Raw genomic sequence first — 21,402 nt, forward strand, 5'->3', positions numbered from 1 at the left:
GCATCACTCGGGGGACAGGCGAACCGACGGGACGGACACCCACGGCCTGCCCGGTACTCTGTGCCCGGTTCCAGGTTTGTGTGTGTTTGGGACAGAGACTCAGCAGCCCTCAATCCCCAACCTGATTTTGGGAGTTGGAGAGACCAATGAACTTCTCCCCGCCCCCACTGTGAGCTATCTGGGGGATTTGCCTCCAAATCAATGTATGGGGGCGGGGGCTCAGGGGACCTAAGTGTCCCAGCCCTGTGTTTTTTTTGTTTTTTTTTTTAAGCAGGTACATAGTGCCTCTCCGTGGGCTTATCTGGGAATCAGTTCTTTTTCAATGTCAAACTTGTCAATTTAAATGGAAATTAATTGCTTTTCTTGAAGATTTCTTTAAAAATTGGTTTTAAATGAGTGCATTAGGCAGTCCCATTTATTATTCATTGGTTTCATTCGCAGCATGGCCCTGTGTCCCGAGTTCCCGGAGATGGCAGCATGGAGCGGAGATGATTTAATCAGAGGTCATTAATTAGAGATGGGGGTGGGGGGTAGCTCCCAGAAGAGCGGTTTCGCCTCTTCCGTGGTCCCGGTGGGCTGGGATCTAGGCCTGTGGGGATTCTTTGCATAATATTCCTCCCTGGCTTCAGTGGGGGCCTGTGGTGGGGCGAACGTGGGTGGCGGTCAGCACAACCTTTGTTCCCGATCACCTGCCCCAGAGGTGACTCTACCCTCTCCTGCAGTCTGTCTCACCTCGGCCACCAGGGATCTGGCTAAAATAAAGCCCTCATCTGTTCTTTCCCTTCTGTGCAAGCCACCCCCCAACACCCCCCCCGGCACCCCCCCCCCCAGTCACATTACCAAGGCTCCTAAGGAATGGGCCTCTGCTTCTCCGACCTCTTCAACTCCCTCTCATGCCCCTTCCTGCCTCCCATACTTCCTAGCTTTTCCCATCCTTCCCTCCAGGAGCTCTAGGCCCATCGCTACCCCAGTCCCCTCGAGGTAAATGGGCTCCAGGTGTAGGGTGTGGGTGTGTTCGGCTGAAGGTACCCAGTGCGCCTTCAGGCTGTTTCTTTTTTTTCAGTGAACTAGGAGCAGGTGCAACTCATGTAAAATGATTTTGAAATCACAAAGCAAAAAGAGAAAAGGAAAAATACTAGTGTCCCACTCTCTCATACCCAAATTCTTAAAAGCAGCCAAATTGTTAAAAAAAAAATCTCTCTCTCTCTCTCTCTCTCACACACACACACACACACACACACACACACACATTTAAAAAGTTGCCAGATGGCTCAGTGATGCAAAACCAGTGATGGAGAATATTCATCTGAGGCCTGTTTTCATCTTTGTGATAGAATTCTCGGTTGTTTGAATCAAATTGCTTTGAAACAAATTGTTTTTGAACAAAGCAACTTTGGATGGGGGTCTCTTCGCCCATCTTCCCAAAGGGCTCGCCCAGCCGTGCCCCCCTCCTGCCACACCCCGAGGCTGGGCTTGGGACAGCTTGTGGCATGGGACACAGGGGAGCACAGGCTGGGATGGGTCTCCAGGCTCGGGCTGAGCCTCCCTCCACCTGGCCTCCTCTGCCCCGTCTGGACACACAGAGCAAGGAAAGCATCAAATGTCAAAGGTCCCGTTTATTCCAGCAACCCGGAAAGAACGAGTGTAAATAAAAAAAGAAACTGATCCATGCACTCAACTCTTAGTGGGGGGCAGGGAGGCGGGGCATGGAGTGAGGGAGTGGGGAAGGAGTGGGAAACAAGGAGGGAGGGGAAGAAGGAAGAGAGAGACAGAGAGGCAGACAGGGAAAGAACTGGAGAGTCAGATCAATGAAAAGAGACGGACACTAATAAAAAGGCAGAAAGAGTGAAGGATCAAAATTGGAGACCAACAAAGGAGAAAAGACACAGAATGCACTAAGAGAAACGGGGAGGCAGAGAACGAAAGCCCGGCCAAACGGGAGGGAGAGGAAAAAACGTACGGGACGGTGGAGAGCGAGGGCAGGACGGAGACAGAGTAAGGGACAAGGGTGGGGTAGAAGGGCCCCGGCCCTCGTGTGGCAGCCTGAGCCGCCGCGGCCCCTAGGGGTCCCCGGCGGTGCTGATGACGTGGAAGAGGGTGACGTTGTAGAGCACCTGGTGGCCGTTGTTCCAGGTGTAGAGGGCCCGCTCCCGGGGGTTGTAATCCAGCATGGAGATGTGGGAGTACTGGTTGTGGAAGGGCACGTCCGTGTACTCGTAACTGGACGTGTTGGTGAAGTAGGCGAAGTAGACCTTGGCCCCGGCCAGGTGGGAGTTGGTCACGTAGAGCACGCCACAGATCATGAAGGCCTCGCCAGCGCTGCGCTTGGGGTAGCCGGTGTCCCAGGACCGCACGACCTCGAGGGTGTGCGGGTCCAGCCGGCTGACCACGATGTTGCCCGCGTTCTGGTTGGTGGTGTAGACGGCCCAGAGCCCGCTCTCGTCCACCATGAAGTCCATGTCCGAGAAGCCGCCCCAGGAGTAGGGGAAGGTGTTGTTGTAGCCGGCCCCCGGGAGGCTCCTCTGCACCAGCACGGAGCGCGAGCGGAAGTGGTACTTGACCACCACGTTGCTCTGGTACTTGTTGTAGAACAGGGAGCCGTTGTATACCACGTGGCCCGTGCCCGCCCACGGCTGGGGCAGCAGGTGCTGGATAAAGTTCTGGCCTTTGATGAAGTCTCCCAGAGTGCGGAACTCCAGGACCCGCCGGCCCTTGTAGTAGCCATCCATGTACCAGACCTACGAGAGAGCCGCTGGTCGCTGCGGGACCACCGCCAGGGACCCGAAGGCCCCAGCAACCACACGGGAACCACCCACGGTCATTAGGGATCAGCAGTCGCTGAGTGGCCATCAGTCAGCCGTGGGATGTCCGGTGACCCTTCATGACCCCTCAGAGCCCCAGTAGCGGGATCGTTTGGTCGGGACCCGCCACCGGTCTTAAGACAGACACCGAGTGGATGGTGTTTGCTACCTAAGGATCAGGGGAAGTTGCAGCCCCTGGTGACTCTCGGGGCCCAGGAATTCACCGGTCATCGGAGACGGGATGGTTAGCGGTTACCGGACAGCCCTCGGGTGATGAGGTCAGTTGCGCTCACTGCCTGTGGGCAACCCCTGTAGCCACGAGATGGCCCTCCCTGGGGCAGACTGCTGGGCTAATAAGCACTTTAAAACCCTTAATGCCAACGGCATCACGACCATTTTGAAGATAAGGAAATCGAGGCTCAGAGACCTTAAGGAACCTGCCCAAGGTTCTCTAAGAATTGGTGGCAGTGGGATGCACATCCAAGTGTGATTCCCCATCCCAACCTCCTAACCCCTTGGTTGGACCTCATAATCCCTGGGAGGCCAGTGATCATCGTGAGGCACTGGCTGTTCACCACCTCTAATCCGGGACACTCAGTGGCCACCTCGTGACCAGTATCAGTCACTAGGGCAGTTAATGGATGGTTCTGGTTAATGGGTCAGAGGTGATGGGCAGTCGTGACCACGGGGGCCACCAGAAGTCCAAAGGTCAACAGACTTGGCGATTTTCAGGGCTGGAAGGCCCTTGGTCACCTGGTGGTTACGAGACAGTCAAGGGGAGGGTCAAGGGCCCCGGAGATCTTATGACACTTGAGGCTACAAGAAAAGAATTGGTGTGGAATTGCTGGGCACCTGTGGGTGGTCACAGGCTGTCTCCCCAGGCTCTGACCCCTGGGGTGGGCACAGTCACTCACCCGGCTGTCCGCACTGGGGGCCATCGTGTCGGTCATCCAGGAGCCGAAGCGGGATCCCATGGCCCGAACGGTGATAGGGTTACTGACCCCAGTCAGCTTCCCACAGCCTGGGAGGCAGGAACAGGGCCGATGAGGGTGGAGAATGGGAAGAGGCAGGGCAAGGACGGTGCGGTTCGATCAAACCGGGAAGAGCTGGGACCAGGGCTGAGGGAGGATCCAGAAATCTGGTCCCAAGATGGAGTCAGGTTGAGGGTAAGAGACTGGAAGTCAAGAGTCAGGGCCATTTCCAGTTTCTGGGTCTATTTTGGGCCTTGGGTAGGGAAGTCAAAGGTCAAAGTTCAGAAGTTGGAAGTCAAAACCGTGTCCAGCTTCTGGGCACACGGGTGGCATTAGGGTTGGGCGTGCAAGTCAGGGGTCAAAGTCAAGGGTCAAGGCATACCCAGCTTCTGGGCACAGGCATGGAGCCTGGCCTCCAGGGCCATCACCCGCCGCTGCAAGTCCTCGTAGCCGTAGGCGCCCATCTCCTCCTGGATGGCAGCAAGGCTGCTGGAGAGATTCCGTACTTCCTCCCGCAGGCGCACGATGGTCCGCGTGTCCGCCTTGTACTGCTCCAGGACTGAGCTCAGGGGCAGCAGCTCCGACATCCTGTCCTTCAGTTCCTGCCCGCCAACACGGAACCCTCACTGATCCTAGCCCCTGACCTTTGACCCAGGCCTGACCCCAACCTTTGACCCATAGCCTCACGCCTTATTATTATTATTATTTTTTTTTTTTTGAGAGAAAGAGAGAGAGAGCGAGAGCTCACATGCATGAGCAGGGGAGCGACAGAGAGGAAAAGAGAGAGAATCCCAAGAAGGCTCCGTGCCATCAGCACAGAGCCCGATGCGGGGCTCGAACTCACAAAACGAGATCGTGTCCTGAGCCGAGAGTCGGACACTTAACCGACTGAGCCACCCAGGCGCCCCCTCACCCCTTATCTTTGATGCACCCCTGGCTCTTGACATTTGGTCCCTACTAGACCCTAGATCCCAGCCTACCCTTGGTCCTCCTCAGACATGACTACTCTCAGAAGTAATGGGCGCTGATCCCAATTCTTTCCTCGGCTCCTGAGCTGACCCAGAAGGACCCACCTGGAAGCTCTTGGCCGAGAGGGACCCATCGGCCGCCCGGAGTCGTGCGTCCAGGCTTCGCATGAGGGTCTCCATGCTGCGCACGTACTGGAGGTCACGGTACGTCCGCAGCTCAAGGACCTCCATGGACTGGGAGACGTTCTGGACCTAGGAGCTTGGGAGGGTTAGGGAGAGCCAGACTCCTGCCCTCCCCGCCCCCCTGAGATGCCACAGACCGGGCCTGACGGAGCCAGAGGCCAAACACCCAGCCAACCGCCTCCCCTGCTCTTACCGGCAACCTCCCAATGACACGCCCAGGCGATCGTCAGCTCCCACCTCTCTCCCCTGCCTCCCTGCCTCCCGGTCTCCCTGCTTGCACTGTGGCCCCCAGCGGTCAGTTCTTCACTCGGCAGCCAGAGGGAGCTTTGCGAAAGGAACACGGGATCACCCTCCCCTGCAGGCCCTGCGGGCTGGTCCCCCCTCCTCACCTGCCTCCTCTTCGTGTCCTCCCACTGCGGCCACCAGCCCCCTTTCCCTCGCAGACTCCAGCTCCAGCCCTCTGCCTCCTTCAGGTGGGGTCCTCGCAGGCAGGCCCCGCGTCTAGCTTGTCCACAGCTAAATCACCGGGGCCCGGCGCTGGCCTAAACTAGACGCTCAGCAAGTGCTTTCCAGCTTCCCTTGCCCCAGCCTCTCCTAACGCAGAATGAGGACCCCCGGCTCCCGCTTCTCCCTGCCTAAGGTGAACTCGGAGACGATCCCGGCTGCTTGTCACAACACACACTCTCCTGAACCCCTTGTTCACACGACACTTGGAAGGTCTCAGAAACCTAACGGCCTGACGCCCACCCCGACGCCACAGAACGTTTTTAGAGCCATTGTCAACAATCAGGGGATGCCACACGGATGTCCCAAACTGGCGGGGAGGCCAGTTCCGGTGTCGCGGGCAGGGCCAGGATCCTGCAGGGTTAGTGGCCGGGAGACTCCAGTGCTGACCAGGGTCTCTTCCGTTCCCTACGAAACCCTCAGCTTCCTCGTCTATAGGGTGATGACGAGAGGTAGCTGGTCCCTTTCAACACTGACATCGGAGCTGACTAGTGAGCAGGTCGGCTGGATACTATCAAGGGACAGCAGTCAGTCCACAAAGGGCATCAGAGCATCCTGGGGGCGGGCGAGGTTGAATGGGGACTGTTTTATATCAGCCCCAATCACAAGGGGATGGAATCTTACATAAACCTCTTGGGGTTGGAGGGTGAGACCCCTCCGCAAGGGACACACAAGACACTTTTTTAGCAGGCGAGTCCGGTGACTCGGATGCCGCCTCCCCACGCAACGCTCAGCTTCGCCTCCAAAGAAGAAAATATCCACCTGGAGGGCAGCCGGGTTATCCACCAGCTCTGAACAATCTGGATGGCTGGATCTGGCCCCGGCTGACCTGGACGGGGGCCGAGGGCAGGGTGGGACCCGAGCGCTTTTCACAGTCTGCTCTTACCTTCCCCATCAGCTGCCGCAGCTCCCGGCTCCGGCCGTCGCGGGAGCAGGTGCTCTGCGCGGGGATCACAGCCGTGCAGATGCATTTCCCGTCGGGCGCCTGGGCCGAGGTGTAGAGCTGCCAGCCCTCCTCGGGGCTCTGGAAGAGGGTCTGCGGGGAAGTCGGGGGGTCAGAGAGCAGGAGCCCGGTAGGGGATTCCCCCGGCCCATGCTGGGGGAGAAAGGGGACCCAGGGAAACGACAGATGCCCTGGAATGTGCTGGACCATGTGCTGAGCGCCTGGTGCCTGTGATCTCAATCCCTCCTCAAGGAAACCCATTTGCCAGATGATGAGACAGGTATGGGGGGGGGCGGTTCAGGAACGCGGCAAGGAGTTGTGGGATTCGAGCCCTTCCACAACACAGGAATTCATCCTCGCACACGTGTTCGCATACACACAGCACTGCCTCCGTAACCGCCAGTGGGACGCAGACCCACTTGTACTGATCCCCAAACCTGGAGCTCCCTCTCTGCTTTCCCAGCCCACTGTGACACATGGACTCTGGATATACTGTTGTCATCCCCACCCTCCACCCCTGCTCCTGAGAAGCCCAGATAAGGTAACGGCGAGAGGGCGACAGAATCCTCACAGAGACTTCCAAGCCCTCGAATAGAAGGCATCACTTCAGACTCCTAAATTAAACTTCAGGTCGGGGCGCCTGGGTGGCTCAGTCGGCTAAGCGTCCGACTTCGCTCAGGTCATGATCTCGCGGTCCGTGAGTTCGAGCCCCGCGTCGGGCTCTGTGCTGACGGCTCGGAGCCTGGAGCCTGCTTCGGATTCGGTGTTCCCTCTCTCTCTTGCCCCGCTCCTGCTCTGTCTCTCTCTCTCTCTGTCTCTCAAGAACAAAATAAAAAACGTTCAAAAAAAATTTTTTTTTAAACGGAAAAAAAAATAAATTTCAGGTCAATTTATGATGCTCATATAATTCAGGGATCAGGCACGGCTGTGTTTCCTGAGCCATGCTCCTTCAGAACACTAGCAATCTTTCCAGGTGTGCTCAGTGATCAAATAAATTTGTGTGTTGCTCCGTGAAACGTGTTCCTTTGATGCAGGACTTATCAGAGCCTTTGAAATGCTAATGTGCTTCAGGGAACTACAAAATTTTCTACACTTATTAGAAAATACCTAGCGAGTGCCTATTTTATGCCTGGCATAGGGTCTGGGATAGGGCTAGGAAAAGAGGGGTAAAGAAAACATATCTGGCCCGTTGTCCATGGATGGAGGAAACAGACATCAAACATGAAAATCCACGGATACTTCTGGAACCATTCACTGCAGTCAATGCTCCAAAGAAAGTGCAGGGAGTAACGGGGGTCTTCGTCAGGCTGGGATTTTAGAGGAGGTACCTCAGAGAAGGGACATTCAGAGTGAGCCAGGGGAAAACGAAAGGACAGGGGACACTTTTGACACCACAAATTCAAATCAATATCCGGACGTGTTTGAGCAACAGAGTTCGAAAAGAAGTGAGTGATCACAGGATAGAACATGGTGGCCCCCAGATCAGGCCCCCTGGAGTTTCACCAGAACATACCAGACTTAGTCACAAGCCCCAATCTTTTTGTTTTCATCAGGGAAGTACGGTCTCCTTTGTTCGACCAAACACTTGTTAAGCTCCTACTGTGTGTCAGGCTCCATTCTGGAGACTGAAAACACAAGCAGTAAACAAAATGCCCAAACACAAAAGCTCTTCTAGGAGCTTACATTAGACAAAGACAGAAATAGGCAAGTAAATGCCAAAAATTTAAAGGGTGACGAGTGCCATACAGGGAATCTGCAATGTCAGGGTGGCTCCAACAACGTGTCATTTGAGTCAAGACCTGAAGCCGGTGAGGGATGAGCCATGCAGATATCTCAGGAAGGAGGTTGCAGGCAGAGATAAGGACAAGTGCAAAGGCCCTGAGGCACGGCCATGCCTGGTAGGTTCAGGGCACACGGAAAAGGCTGGCGTGGCTGAAGCAGAGTGTGAAAGGTGGTGAGTAGGGGGGTGAGAGCAGGGAGGGGGCAGGACCGCATCTTCAGGACCTGTGGGTTGGTGGGGAAGACTTTGGTTTTTCCTCTGAGTGAGGTGGGAGCCACAGAGGGTTCTGAACGAGAAGGGATGTCACCTGACTCAGGTGTTCACAGACACAGGTGGTTGGGGGGGGGCGGTTCCTGGGGACGGACGGGGGGGCCAGGGCAGAAGACCAGGGCAAATGACACTGCATCAGTCCCGGCGAACAAGGATGGGTGGTGGCCGTAGAGGTGGGAAATGAAAGACTGTGGTCCTATCCAGGATGCGTTCCTACATACCCGGAAAAAGTCCTCATAAAACCCAAGTGTTTTACAGAGAAACAAAGCCTCACAATAATTGTTCATTTGGACAGCGGTTAACTGATCGCCCCACAGAAGCTGTTCCCACGAGCCATAGCAGAGATAAGCCAGACCGTGAGTTACGAGCAATCTTGGAGACACCAGCTAATAGCCCACCTTTTTCTCTCCCACTCAGTGAAGTCTCTTTTTTTTTAAAGCTTATTGTAAAGTGAGCGACTGATGTAATTGTACAGATGAGCCTGACTCCCCCACTAATTTATAAGAAAAGTAAGCCATTCATAAACGCCATCTGAAATGATTGTAATTAGATATTCTTTGTGCCTCATTTATGTACACACTTTTTGAAGTTGGGGGGGTCCCCCTTTTTGAGTGTTTATTTATTTTTAAAAATTTTTAATGTTAATTTATTTTTTAAGAGAGAGACAGAGAGCAGGCAGGGGAGGGGCAGAGAGAGAGGGAGACACAGAATCCGAAGTGGGCTCCAGGCTCCGAGCTGTCAGCACAGAGCCCGACGCGGGGCTCGAACCCACGAACCACGAGATCGTGACCTGAGCCGAAGTCAGATGCTTAAGCGACTGAGCCACCCAGGCGCCCCTGGGGGGAATCCCCCTTTTTAACAGTCCATGCCTCCCCCATGGAGCAGTGAAGTCACCCAGCCTTCCTTGCATGCAGGTATGATTGGGGGCGGGGGGGCGGGAAGCCACACTCAAGCCTCCCAGGCCTTAACTACAGAAACACCAGAATCCCCCACTGCAAAGGCTTCCTCTGTATGTAAGTCCCAGCCTGCTCTGCCTTTGCACTGGGCACGCAGCAGAAGCCCCTCCCACCCAGCAGTCCCCAACGAAGCCACACATAGGAGCCAGCGATAGACAAGTAGCCCTCTGGCCGGTCCCGTAGGAGAGCTCTGAGATGCATGCCGCAGGCAGCTTTCCAGGGCTGTGTCCCAGGTGCCCACGGGGACACCCTGTTCCTTAGCTCACCCTGCACAGGAGTCCTTCACTTCCTGGCTCACTTCTCCTACTGGTTCCTCCCGGTATCACCCCCCAGGTGGATACTTAACGCTCAACTCCTCCCCACCAGCTCTGCTTCTGCAGGGAGCCTGACCTAGGACCAGAAGGGCGGTCCAAGAACACCTTGCCCCTTGGTTCCAGGAGAATGTGAAACTAGCCTCGTCTCCTTTCATGACAAGTCTAGTTGTTTACAATGAAACAAGAAAAGAAAGGAAGGAAGGAAGGAAGGAAGGAAGGAAAAGAAAGAAAGAAAGAAAGAAAGAACAAACTTGAGACTAAGCACCCCCATCCATGTTCCCCTGGCTCTGATCCCCAAGCCATTTGGACAACACCCCCCTCCTAAGATTCTCATTTGTTCAGAGACAAAGCAGCCGGTTCAACATAATTAACATCTCCTTTCTGCAATTCCTAGTGTGTCCTTTGAAGCAAACAAGCCATTTTCTCTCAACATATGAAATATTGAATTGTAAAAGAGAAGAAGGATTTAAGTGGCAAGGAGGGAAGGCCTCCACGGCTTTCCTAAAATAATTGTCTGCGCTGGACGCACCTCGCTGAAATGTTCTCTGCAGCAATGTAATTAAATGCCTGAGGCTCGGCTGCCAAATCTCAGCACAGCAGAGACCCGGACTTTTGCCTGGCGGGTTCAAGTTCAAATACGCAGTCAAGTTCATGTCCCCGGGACCCACTGGAGTCCTGGAAGGCTCCTTGTTTGAGAGTCCGCATGCCAGCTCTCTCAGACTGGGTTTAGCTCAGAACCTCGGTCATGAACTTGTGGAGGGCACAGTCGTAGGGGTAGAGAAGGGCCTGCCCCAAGAAAAATGCTTATAACAGCAGGTGTGCGAGCCCAGGAACCGTCCAGGTACAGAAACCTCCAGTCAGGCGGCCTGTCTCACCACTGCTGGGGCAAATGTACTGGAGAAGCCAGCTGCTCTCTTGGCCGAGCTGCTGGTACTGAGTTTAATATTCCTGCTAATGGGCTCTAAGCGGGTAAGCTATGCGCTCAAGTAGCCGCTTCTCAAATCGTCTTTTCTGGCTGCGATTTTTTCCAATACTTTCACCAAGGATGCTGCGCCCCAATTAAAGCAGCAGTCCCCCGTGACAGGTCCAGGATTGACACGCAGGAAAAATTCCTCTCGCTGTCACACCCTGGCTCATCATCGCGGCCTACGGCTCTGCTACTTACATCTTGGTTCAAAAACAATTCCTGGCTCTTCCAGGGGCAGAAGGATCGCTTACAGGATCCCGGGCCAGCCATCCGTGGAGCACTGGCTACCGGGGTTTACCCAACAGGAACAGAGCTAGCGGCTGCCTCTTAATAAGACAAGGATATTATTGCATTTGAGGCCGGGTAATTTAATCAGGAGGCAGAAGTGGCTTGGGGCATATATATTTATTTGTACCCTGCCTTGTTCCAGAGAGGACTGCAAGTGGTTTACAAGGGTATGTAAACCACCACACGATAGCTCCAATTAGATAGGAGAGTAGGAATTAGATGTTTCTGGAGGGCAGTCTGCCGATCCAGAGCGAAAGCCTCCAGGTTTCTGCTTGTGTATTTAACCCAGCCAATCCGAGTCTAAGAATTTGGCCCAGGGAAACCGTGTGGACAAGCACAGGACTGCTGCAACGATGCTCATTAAAGCGCTGTTTAAAATTGGACACCTGGAGTTTTCTCCCTTCAGTTCTTTGACGGCAGGGGGCTTGATTTCAAAACTTAAGGTGTATGCGCAGGAGGGAATACTATGCAGCCGTGAAAATAGGAGATTAGCGGGGATTTTTATGGTCATCTTCAGATTGATTTTATCTTCTAAGTTTCCTACAGTGAGCACATATTGGTCTTGGAAAGATTTTTCAACCTCCTCCCCCCCCCCCCCCCCCTTTTTTTTTTTTGCAACGGAGACGAGGAAGAGAGAGAAAAGTGGGGAGGTAGACAGAGCCAAAAATTAGGCTAAGAAAAACTCATCCCTTTAAAACCCGAACAGCCAGCATATGGTCAAGCCATAAATTTGGCTCGAAGTTCCTTAGCAGCCAGCTCAAAAAGGGAAAGCTGGTCATTTATATGGTTCCCAGTGTCCTGAAACAAAAGCACACCAGCTGCTTAGGAGCGAGCTTAACTATTTTCGGTACCAAGAACAGGCAAGGATCTCTCCCACGATCCTCCCAAAAAGGAGTCCCTGTGATGGCACCAGGATCTTTCCAGACAACATTCTTACACTGGGGAGGAGCGGGGGGGGGGAAAGGGGGGATGGGCAAAATAGGTGAAGGGATTAAGAGGCACAAACTTGCAGTTTTAAAATAAATAAGTCACAGGGATGAAAAGTACAGCACAGGGAATGTAGTCAATATATTGTAACAACGTTGGATGGGGACAGATGGGGACTACACTTCTCGGGGTGAGCATTGCATAATGTATAGAATCATCAGATCGCTTTGTTGTGCACCTGAAACTAATACCACATTGCATATTTTTCCAGTTAAAAAACCTCACGACAGGGGCGCCCGGCTGGCTCAGTCCATGGAGCATGCAACTTTTGATCTCGGGGTTGTGAGTTCGAGCCACATGTTGGGTGTAGAGATTACTTAAAAAAATATAAAATCTTAAAAAAAAACAAAAGAAAACAAAACTTATCCAGAAACAACTCATTTCCTTTGGCTGTTTCTTACTCCCACTCGGATGGTAGAGAAGAGCCAGGTGGTTAACCGCAGAGTCCGGGGGTCAGGCTGCCTGGGTCTATGTCCTGACTTGGCCACTCGCTTGATGTCTGGCCTGGGCAAGTCATTTAACCTCTGTTAAATGCACAGCCTCTGTTTCCTCATCTGGAAAATGGACACGGTAATTGTACCTACCTCATAGGGCTCGTGGGAAGCGTGAATGAATTAATGCTTTTTGTGAGAGCAACTGGTAACAGTCATCGGCACGTAGTAACTGCTATGTGTTTGCATTTATTATTATTACCCTCATGACTCTAAAGCCAATTTGCTAACTTCCTGAAGTCAAAATGGTCTGACCTTGATGCAGGCACTGAACCGAGATGATCCGGAAGAACTCGGGAGAGTCCCGTGGAGCTGGGGCGGAGGCTGCAGGATGATGAAGAGTTGAAAGGCCGATGTTGGAGAGGAGTGAGCCCCATGGAAGATGGGCAGAGACACTTGCCCCGTCCTCGTCCCCATGTGGCTCAGTCGGCCCCCTGTCCTGGAGCATCTCCTACGCCAGCAAGCAACAAGGTGACACGGCCGTTGTCTCTGGCCCATCCTCTGGTCTTGCCCGAACACCCTGCTTTTCCCGCCTCCAGGCCTTCGCCCTGGCGGGACCCTCTGCCATCAACACTCTTGCCCCATCTCACAGCCGGGCTAACTCTTCCCGTTCCTGGGGCTGTCGCATAAATGTCTCTTCCAAAAGCAGTCTCGCTGTCCCTGCCCCATGTCACCCACCTCTCAAGGCATCCTGGGCTGGCTTTCCCTAACATTTCTGCTTCTTACTCTATGTCAAGCATCGTTCTAAGGACTTTGTAAGTAGGTGACCAGCAGGCACTGCCGTTCTCTGCCTTTGGTAAGGGGAAGAAACTGGGGCAGAGGGTTCAAATCTCTTCCCCAGAGCGTCACAGTCTCTTGTACCGTCCCGGGCTTCAAACGCAGGCCATCTGACTCCACGGTCTACACCTCCACGTCGCACCTTCTCAGTCCTCCTTCAGGGCCTGAGCCCGATGGCCATTAGGACCTCACGGGCGTGACCACTAGCCCAAAGCCTGCCTCTGCCCCTGCACGGGAACCGGCATGGGGGTGGAGAATTCTGTCTGCTTTGTCATCAACTGCAGCCCCCGGGCCTGGCACACTGAATGTTCGTTGGATGATCGGACAGTGGTTGGCCAGCGGGACAGAGAGCAAACTTCTTCATAGGTCCACCATCCATTCCCCCTTCTGCCACCAAACTAGCTTCCGTCTGTCCTAGGGAGGGATCAGGGATCTTGTGATGTCAGGCTGGAGAGAGACACCGGGCAGGCTCAGAAGCAGGCATGGCTTCTCCCTGACGGCCGCGATGGCAGAAGGGCCGTGATGAATAATCAGGGACATGCCTGTCTGCCACGTCTGAGCTATGACAGGGGCCACGTCCCTTTGGAGGGCTTGAGATAATAGCAGACTGTTCCTGTCAGACCCCGAGGTATTGGGCAAATGCCCCCCCTGAGTGATAAGCGTGACAGGTGTTAAGGACATTATCAGCTCACCTATGCCAACTGGGTCTCTGCAGCCTAAGCAGCTGGGGCTTTGCCGGTGACAGCCTGTGGCTGGTGGTGACTATGAGCTCATTCATTCATTCACTCACTCTCAATGCAGTTAACCCGCCTTGTCCTGAGAGGCTATCCAAGCCGGCAGCACGGCACAACCTCTTACCCTCGGAAGGCCCCCAAGCCTTGGCAGGAGGCCCTCAGCACCCCTGGAGCCCCTGTCAAGCCAGGACTTATGTTCCAGGACGTCTTGGGCTCTGCCATCATAGTGCCAGTGTGGACCAATAATCAATGACATAGACTTTCTTGGGAAATACAGGAAGAGACACAGGTCTCTCCGTTCGACTGACCTCCCCCACTCAAGTCCAAGGAAGGCTTGCATTGTGCAAGTATTTACAAACTCAGCCCCTTCCCTCCGAGTGTGGCCCAGACTGTGCTGGAACCACCATGAATCCCTGCAGACAGTCCTAAAGTAGGGCTTATGGACAGAGGTTTGCATCAAGGCTACAAGTTCTCATACAAGGGTCATGCCAGTCATCAGAGAAGCTTGCTTTGAGAAACTGTAAGTCCCTTCCACCCCACCCCCAACACTCAAGAACACCCTAGTTGAAGAGAGCTTTCTGGGAGGGAACCAACTCCCTCCTAAGCCTGCTGAGTTTCACAGGCCTCCTTTCAGATCCTCAATGACTCCTGAGTCTTTATCACCCCAGGGCCTTTGAACTTGCTGCTCACTGCACAGTTGTTCAGGTGAGCCATGATGAGAGCTTTCCCCAGGGTAGATGTCATGGGGACAGACAAGTCAGAGCTCACAGGATTTGCTGAGGGTGGAAGGAAAATGGGGGAGCCGAACAACAGGGTGGGTGGTGGGGGTGTCATTTACTGAGATGGAGAAGGCTGGAGAAGGGGGTCTGTGGCAGGGGGAGGGGCAGATGGGGGGGTGGCAATCAAGAGTCTGGTCTGAGATGTGCTTTTGGATGCTGGCTGTAGAGAGATGGGATTTAAATCGTGGAATGGATGAAGGAGAGGAGCAGCCACTGAGGTTTCATAGTTTATTTAACTCTTGAAGAGCGTGCCCTTTGCTATGGGCTGAACGTCTCTCTGTCTCCCTAAAATTCATATGTTGAAACCTAACCCCCAGTGTGAAGGTATTTGAAGGTGAGCCCTATGGGAGGGAGATCGGTGCCCTGATAAGAGACCCCAGAGAGCTCCCTTATCCCTCCCACCACGTGAAGATGCTATGAGCCAGGAATCTGGCTCTCATCAGACACCGAATCCGCCGGCACCTTGATGGACTTCCCAGCCTCCAGAACTGGGACAAGTAACTGTTGGTTGCTTAAGCCCCTGCATCTATACTACCTGTGTTATACAGCCCGGACAGACTAAGACATTCGTCTAAGCTGCTTTACAAAAATGAAGTCCTTATAGCCTCCCCTCATGCAATGAGGTAGGCACTAACACCAGATCCATTTTACAGATGGAACAACTGAGGCACAGAGAGGAAAGTCAGATGTCCAAACTCACAGGGCTGGCAAGTATCCAAGCTCGCATCTGGATGCTGGCCTCTCAGACTCTCAAATACTTGCTTAGTCACTATGCTCAGGGAAGAAAAGTCTCTCCCTCCATAGAAGCTTGGCCTCAAAACTGACACCTCTGATCCATTCTCCCCAGAGAAGCCAGAGCTGGCTTTCAACAGGTCACCTCCACATTGAACCCTGCATAGCTCCAGGTGCCCTCCATATAAAGCTAGTCACTAGTCCTGCCCCGTCAAGCCTGGATGAATTCTCAGCCTCCCCTGAGTTTTTGTGAGTTCTTAAGCAGATCACTTGGCCTCTGTCATTTGTAAAATGGAGATTAAAAATGTCTTCTGACCCTTGAGTGCATGCACGTGCGCGCGCACGCACACACACACACACACACACACACACAAACACACTTAAGCGTAAGCTGCTTGATGACTGCCCCTGCTCTGTATGGTTGGGAACTACATTTCCCACACTGCCTTGCCCTCTGGCTTCCAGGAAGATGCAGCCAATGGAAGGAATTTATGGATGATCTGAGGGCGGGACAAAGGGATAAGCAGGGGTATTTTCCCCCTTGCTGCCTCCTGTGTTATAGCCATAGCTACATCTCCTCTGTGGCTTAAGCTTCCACCAACAGTTCCACTCCCAAGCTCTGTTTGTACCACCTTTTCTTTTTTTTTAATTTTTTTTTAACGTTTATTTTTTTTTGAGACAGAGAGAGACAGCGCATGAATGGGGGAGGGTCAGAGAGAGAGAGAGAGACAGAATCTGAAACAGGCTCCAGGCTCTGAGCAGTCAGCACAGAGCCCGACGCGGGGCTCGAACTCACGGACCACGAGATCGTGACCTGAGCCGAAGTCGGCCGCCCAACGGACTGAGCCACACAGGCGCCCATGAACCACCTTTTCTACTTGACGCCAGTCCTGGGGGATAGAGGCTGTCTGCTGTTGTTAATCTCTGGGTTTCATCTCCATCCCTTGTTTAGTTTCGTATCTCTTGCACCATGTTTGTAAACAATTCCCCATATTAAAATCCATAAAATCCCTCAAAGATGTGTTTCTTTAGTCAGACCCTGAAGAGAATAATAGCTTCTCAGTTAATACATGTAATACAGTTAGTACATGTTAATACAGGCAGCCATAGAGTTTTACAACACAGGCTGCTTCAGTCCAAATTCTGATCTGTTCCTTTTTGTGTGGCTTGGGGCAAGTAGCCCAAACCTTCTGTGCCTTCCTTAACCTCTCTACTTTCTCATCTAAACATTGTGATCATAAAAGCCAGGCCTCACACAGTTGTCATCAGGACAAGGAGTTAGTACATGTCAAGAGTCAACCACAGTGCCTAGCATATAGTGTGTGCCCGGTCGGTAGGACCTTTTATATCAACCCACAGAACCAGCAATGTTCTAGAATAGTTCCATGTCCCCTGCTGACTTATTTTTAATTTTTTTTAATTTTGGAATAATGTTAGATTGACAGCAAAGTTGTGAAGATAGGACAGACAGCTTCCATATGCCCGCCACCCACCCAATTCCCCCCGGTGCTAACCTTTTACATACCCACGGTACACCTGTCACGACGACGGAAACCAACCCTGGTGCGTCACTACAACTAAACTCCAGGCTTTATCGGATTTCCCTAGTTTTTCCACTCATGTCCTTTTTCTGGCCCAGAGTCTCACGTTGTATTTAGTTATCACAGCTCCTTCATCTCCTCCGTTCTGTGATAGTTTCTCGGTCTTTCCCTGTTTCTCAGGACCTTGCCAGTTTTGAGGACTAGTGGTCAAGGACTTTGCACATGCCCCTGTGCTTTGAAGGGCAGAAACCGGGTCCTGATTTCTCCCTGTGGTTTCCTGGCACACAGCCCGATGCCTGGCACACAGTAGCTGCTTCACAGACACTTCCTAAATGAATGAATACATGAATGGCAATCATTTCTTTATTCTCCCACACCCCGTGTTCTGTAGGCATCCCTGCCAGAGGCTAGATCTAGAAAAGTTCACAGCGAAATAAAAGCTCTTCTCTCTTCAGAAGGGTTCCTTTTTGATCCTTTCTTTGTAGACATCAAGGATCTATTTCTTTAATATTTAGGGGGTTTTGTACCAAATAGAAGCGGCTACATTTGCATCAGATGTCTCATTTTTCAAGGCAAGTGAGAAAGATCTTTATAGCAGGATGGGTTTCTTCCTTCCCAGATCTGTCACTCGATTTCTCTGTTTCCCCCTCCCCGGCTTTTGGGCCTCTGGCAGGGGCAGGGTGGGGGGGGGGGGTTGGGGCCCTGGAATCATCCACACTTTGATGTCCTCTCTGTCCCAGGCCCAGGAAGCTTAATTAGAATCTCACAGGTGGCTAGGTGGCTCAGTCAGTTAAGCGGCTGACTTCGGCTCAGATCATGATCTCACGGTTCCGTGAGTTTGAGCTTTACGTCGGGCTCTGTGCTGACAGTTCGGAGCCTGGAGCCTGCTTCAGATTCTGTGTCTTCCTTTCTCTCTGTATCCCTCCCCCTCTCACGCTCTGTCTCTCTCTCTCAAAAGTAAATGGAGAAACATTAAAAAAAAAAAAAACAACTCACAAAGTTGCCGAGACTGAGCCAGCCTCAGGAGCTGGTGCGGGAGGCTGGCTGGTGATGGAGACGAATTAGAAGCTTTCTTTCCCATCCCTCTGAACGGTTCAATATTTGCCATGGGGACCCAGGGGCCTGCCTTCGGGTACACAGAGCATGCCCCTCTTCTAACATTAGCAGGGCAGAGATGGGAATTCCCTTTAACCGCCCAGGCCTGGGGGTCTGACTGCTTTTTATTCCTCAGCCCTGGCAGGCCAAGCTGAAAGCAGGGATGGGAGAAAAATGCCCCCATCGAGGTCATTTCCCCGCCACCACAGCCCCTGCTGCTGGAAGACACTGGCTGGGGTTTAATCTCTCGCCTGAAGTTTGTCAGAAGTAAAAATGAGCCTGGGTGAGCTTTTCCGACACTTCCCTCGACTTACAGGAATTCAATTTCTGGACTGGGCATAAATTTGCAGCCATCAGCGCCCGCGGCGGGGGCTGGGGCTCGGCATATTGGCCGGGGATGGATTTCTGAAATCAATCCGTCGGCGCGTGGAAAAGGTCGTCGTGGGGGAAATTTATCTTCCGTGGCTGGCTGAGGCATTTCATGCCACCGCCAGGGACGCCCCTGCACAAAATGGAGGTGTTTGCTGCGAGGCTCCCAGGTGGGGGCTGGAGGGAGGAAGCCTTGAAGGCTGGAGAGCGTGGCCGGGAGGTGACAAGGGACCAACCTGCCAGCTAATAACTCACAGGGGCAGCCAGGTGCCGGGACTGCCTGAAAACCCAGTTCCACGGGCTCCGTGTACGTCCCTGCGGGCGGCAAGTTAATGCGGGGTTCAGACCCTTTGTCATTTGGTTGCATCTCTGACACACATTCCGGGGTTTCAAAGAAGTGAGTCGCAAAGGCATTCAATTCCTCCAGCCAAAGTGAGGCCACAGAACATAGTCGTTGAAGGCTCTGACTCTGGAGCCGGTCACTTGAGTAGAAGTTCCAGCTTTGTTGCGTGACCTTGGGCACGTGACTCAACCACCCCGAGCTTCCATTTCCCCATCTGTAGTATGGCATTAAGAATAGCAGTGATGTGGGCGCCTGGGCGGCTCAGTCGGTTAAGCATCTGACTCTTGGTTTGGGCTCAGGTCATGATCTCACAGCTCGTGAGTTCAAGCCCCTCATCAGGCTCTGTGCTGGCAGTGTGGAGCCTGCTTGGGATTCTCTCCCGCTCTCTCTGCCCCTCCCCTGCTTGCTCTTTCTCTCTCTCTCTCTCTCTCTCAAAATAAACTTAAAAGAAAAGAATGGTAGTGATGTTATTGAGATTGTTGTTAATATATTCGAATGGCTTAACACAGGCAATGTAATACACGAGTGCAATAAAATTGATCATAGAATAAAAATAAGCAAATAGGTGCTGACAGGGAACACAAAAAGGCAGCTCAGTATCTGGGGACCAGACAGTCTGCATTTAAATCCTGGCCCTGTGTTACCTTGGGCAAGTTACTTACCCTCTCTAAGCCTCAGTCTGTCTATCTCTCAAAGGGGAGGGAGGTGATGACAATATCGGTGTTTTGAGGGGTAAGTGAGCTAATATATTTGAGAGACAAGTGAAGGGGCGATTATAAAACAGTTTGGCGAGTGCCATGCTGGGGGCAGTACAGGGTGCTGTAAGCAGAGGCTGGTTGGCTATGGAGCCCGGTTTTGAGGGTTCAGGGACAGCCTTCCAGAAGAAGCGAAAGCTAAATAGACAGTATGAATGGGCAGGATTCCGCAGGGTGAGTGAGGGGGTTCCAGGCAGAGGGAATAGTGTGGGCAAAGACCCAGAGGGGAGAGAGCAACTGTGCATCCCACCAGTATTTACTGAGCACCTGCTATGTGCTGGGCACGCTGTAGGCACTGGAGACACAGCAGTAAATGGGACAAAGATCCCCACCCTCGTGTCAGTTCCACTCTGGTAGGAAGACGCGTGGCACACTTGAAACTTGTTCAATGAGGTGCCGAAGCTCAAGTTGGGAGGTGGGAGGTGAGCTGGGTGTTCTGCTGGTCTCTCCGGATCCTCTCGCCCCACTCCTCCTTCCTCTCTGTGCTCTGGGAGGCTGACCTCTCCAGCCCTCACCTCCCAGAATCCCCTGCCCTCCAGCATTCAATGGAGCCTGGCCAATGACGGCAGCCACAGGAGACAGGGGGGCAGAGGAGAGAGAGTCTGGGGCGGGGGGGGGAGACACGGTTTAGCACATAACCATGTGTGAGTAGGGAAAGGATCTGGGGAACATCATGGAGGACGGACTGGCCAGAGCAAGACAGAGGGGCAGAGAAATCCACCAGATGAGCACATCGGAAGGCTGATTTGGCCCATCGTTGTGAGTTTTCCAGGGCTTTCAAAGAAATGAATCTCAAAGACAGAAAACAGCTCTAGCCGGGAGACACGTCCCCCTCTCAGAGGGGAGGGGGCAGTGACAGCCACCGGGGTCACCGGAGCCCTTTGTTAGCGAGAATGGGCCACTTGAAGGGAAATCGATCCCAGCTAAGCGTCGAGCAGCTGCTCCCAGCCAAAGCTGCCGGAGAGAGGCCCTTTGCCCCTTCTCTTCCAGGTCTGGGACGAGAGCCAGCAGGATCCTGAAGATTGTTCTGCCAGGTGGCCAGTCCCAGAAGAGCCTTCAATCAGCATGCATTGTGGTGTCCATCCCAGGTGGCATTCCAGCATCACCTCCAGCCTCGGTACTAACCAGAGACCAGCTCCACATGTAATGATTATTATTGTCACCAGCCTTGCCGGGCACTGCCTGTGTGCCAAGCACTCTACATGCATAATGCATGCATGAGGGACCCCCCCCTCGTGCCACTTCCTAGCCATGTGACCCTGAGCAAGTGACTTGAACCTCACTGTGCCTCGGTTTCCCCATCTGTAAAACAGGGCTAACAGTAGCGCCCACCTCGTCGGATTGTTGTGGACGTAAATGAGTGCCCATGTGCACAGCTTCAAACCCTACACAGTGGGGGCCATGTAGGCTCAGCTACTGAGAGTATTGTCCCCATTCATCTCACAACAGCTGTGTGGTGTCAGGCTGTTATAAACTGAAGGTTGGGGAGGAAGAGTCAAGTGGCAGAGACTGCTGTGGAACAGAGGGGGAACAGAGGCCACGCTAGATGGTTCCATGGAGGGAATACAATAGGGCAAGTGTGATACAGAGGAGCCAGAAAGGCTGAAAGAGGAAGTGGGGAAAGCGAAATGATATAAAAAAGAGTAAATGCAAGAAACTTCAGGGTTAGCAGGGGCAAAAGGAGGAGGGGTGTTACCAGAGCCCAGGAGCAGGGACCACCAAGCAGGAATTGTGGTTGCCTGAGCGGATGGCAGCCGGGAGCTGGACCCAGGGACGAGACAAAGCCACCGCCTGAAGCAAAGAAACAGGGGGAGAAATCCTCTGGCTTCTCTCTTCCTCCCACCTCCAACTGCC

General features: G+C 53.2%; 2 protein-coding genes across 5 annotated transcripts in view; both read right to left on the reverse strand.

Annotated features, from left to right (window-relative positions):
• EIF3G (eukaryotic translation initiation factor 3 subunit G) overlaps positions 1-21,402 on the reverse strand; it is a 767,140-nt gene that overhangs the window by 615,676 nt on the left and 130,062 nt on the right. The gene's annotated exons all lie outside the window — the stretch shown is intronic.
• On the reverse strand, positions 1,597-6,888 carry OLFM2 (olfactomedin 2). Its single transcript, XM_049642426.1, has 5 exons — positions 6,314-6,888; positions 4,846-4,992; positions 4,155-4,374; positions 3,716-3,822; positions 1,597-2,738 (listed from the first exon to the last, which is right to left on the reverse strand). The coding sequence occupies exons 1-5, from the start codon at positions 6,629-6,631 to the stop codon at positions 2,061-2,063; spliced, it is 1,470 nt and encodes a 489-aa protein (XP_049498383.1). The 5' UTR covers positions 6,632-6,888; the 3' UTR covers positions 1,597-2,060.

Source organism: Panthera uncia, chromosome A2 (assembly GCF_023721935.1).
Source record: "Panthera uncia isolate 11264 chromosome A2, Puncia_PCG_1.0, whole genome shotgun sequence".
In the NCBI taxonomy this organism is placed as follows: Eukaryota; Metazoa; Chordata; class Mammalia; order Carnivora; family Felidae; genus Panthera; species Panthera uncia.

Coding starts and splice junctions, on each gene's coding strand:
- OLFM2 (XM_049642426.1), bottom strand. CDS start 6,631: ATGGGTTTCCTTGAGGAGGGATTGAGATCACAGGCACCAGGCGCTCAG. Junction 4,993..6,313: donor TGCGGCAGCTGATGGGGAAG/GTAAGAGCAGAC, acceptor CCAAGCTCCTAG/GTCCAGAACGTCTCCCAGTC. Junction 3,823..4,154: donor TGCCTGTGCCCAGAAGCTGG/GTATGCCTTGAC, acceptor CCTGCCTCCCAG/GCTGTGGGAAGCTGACTGGG.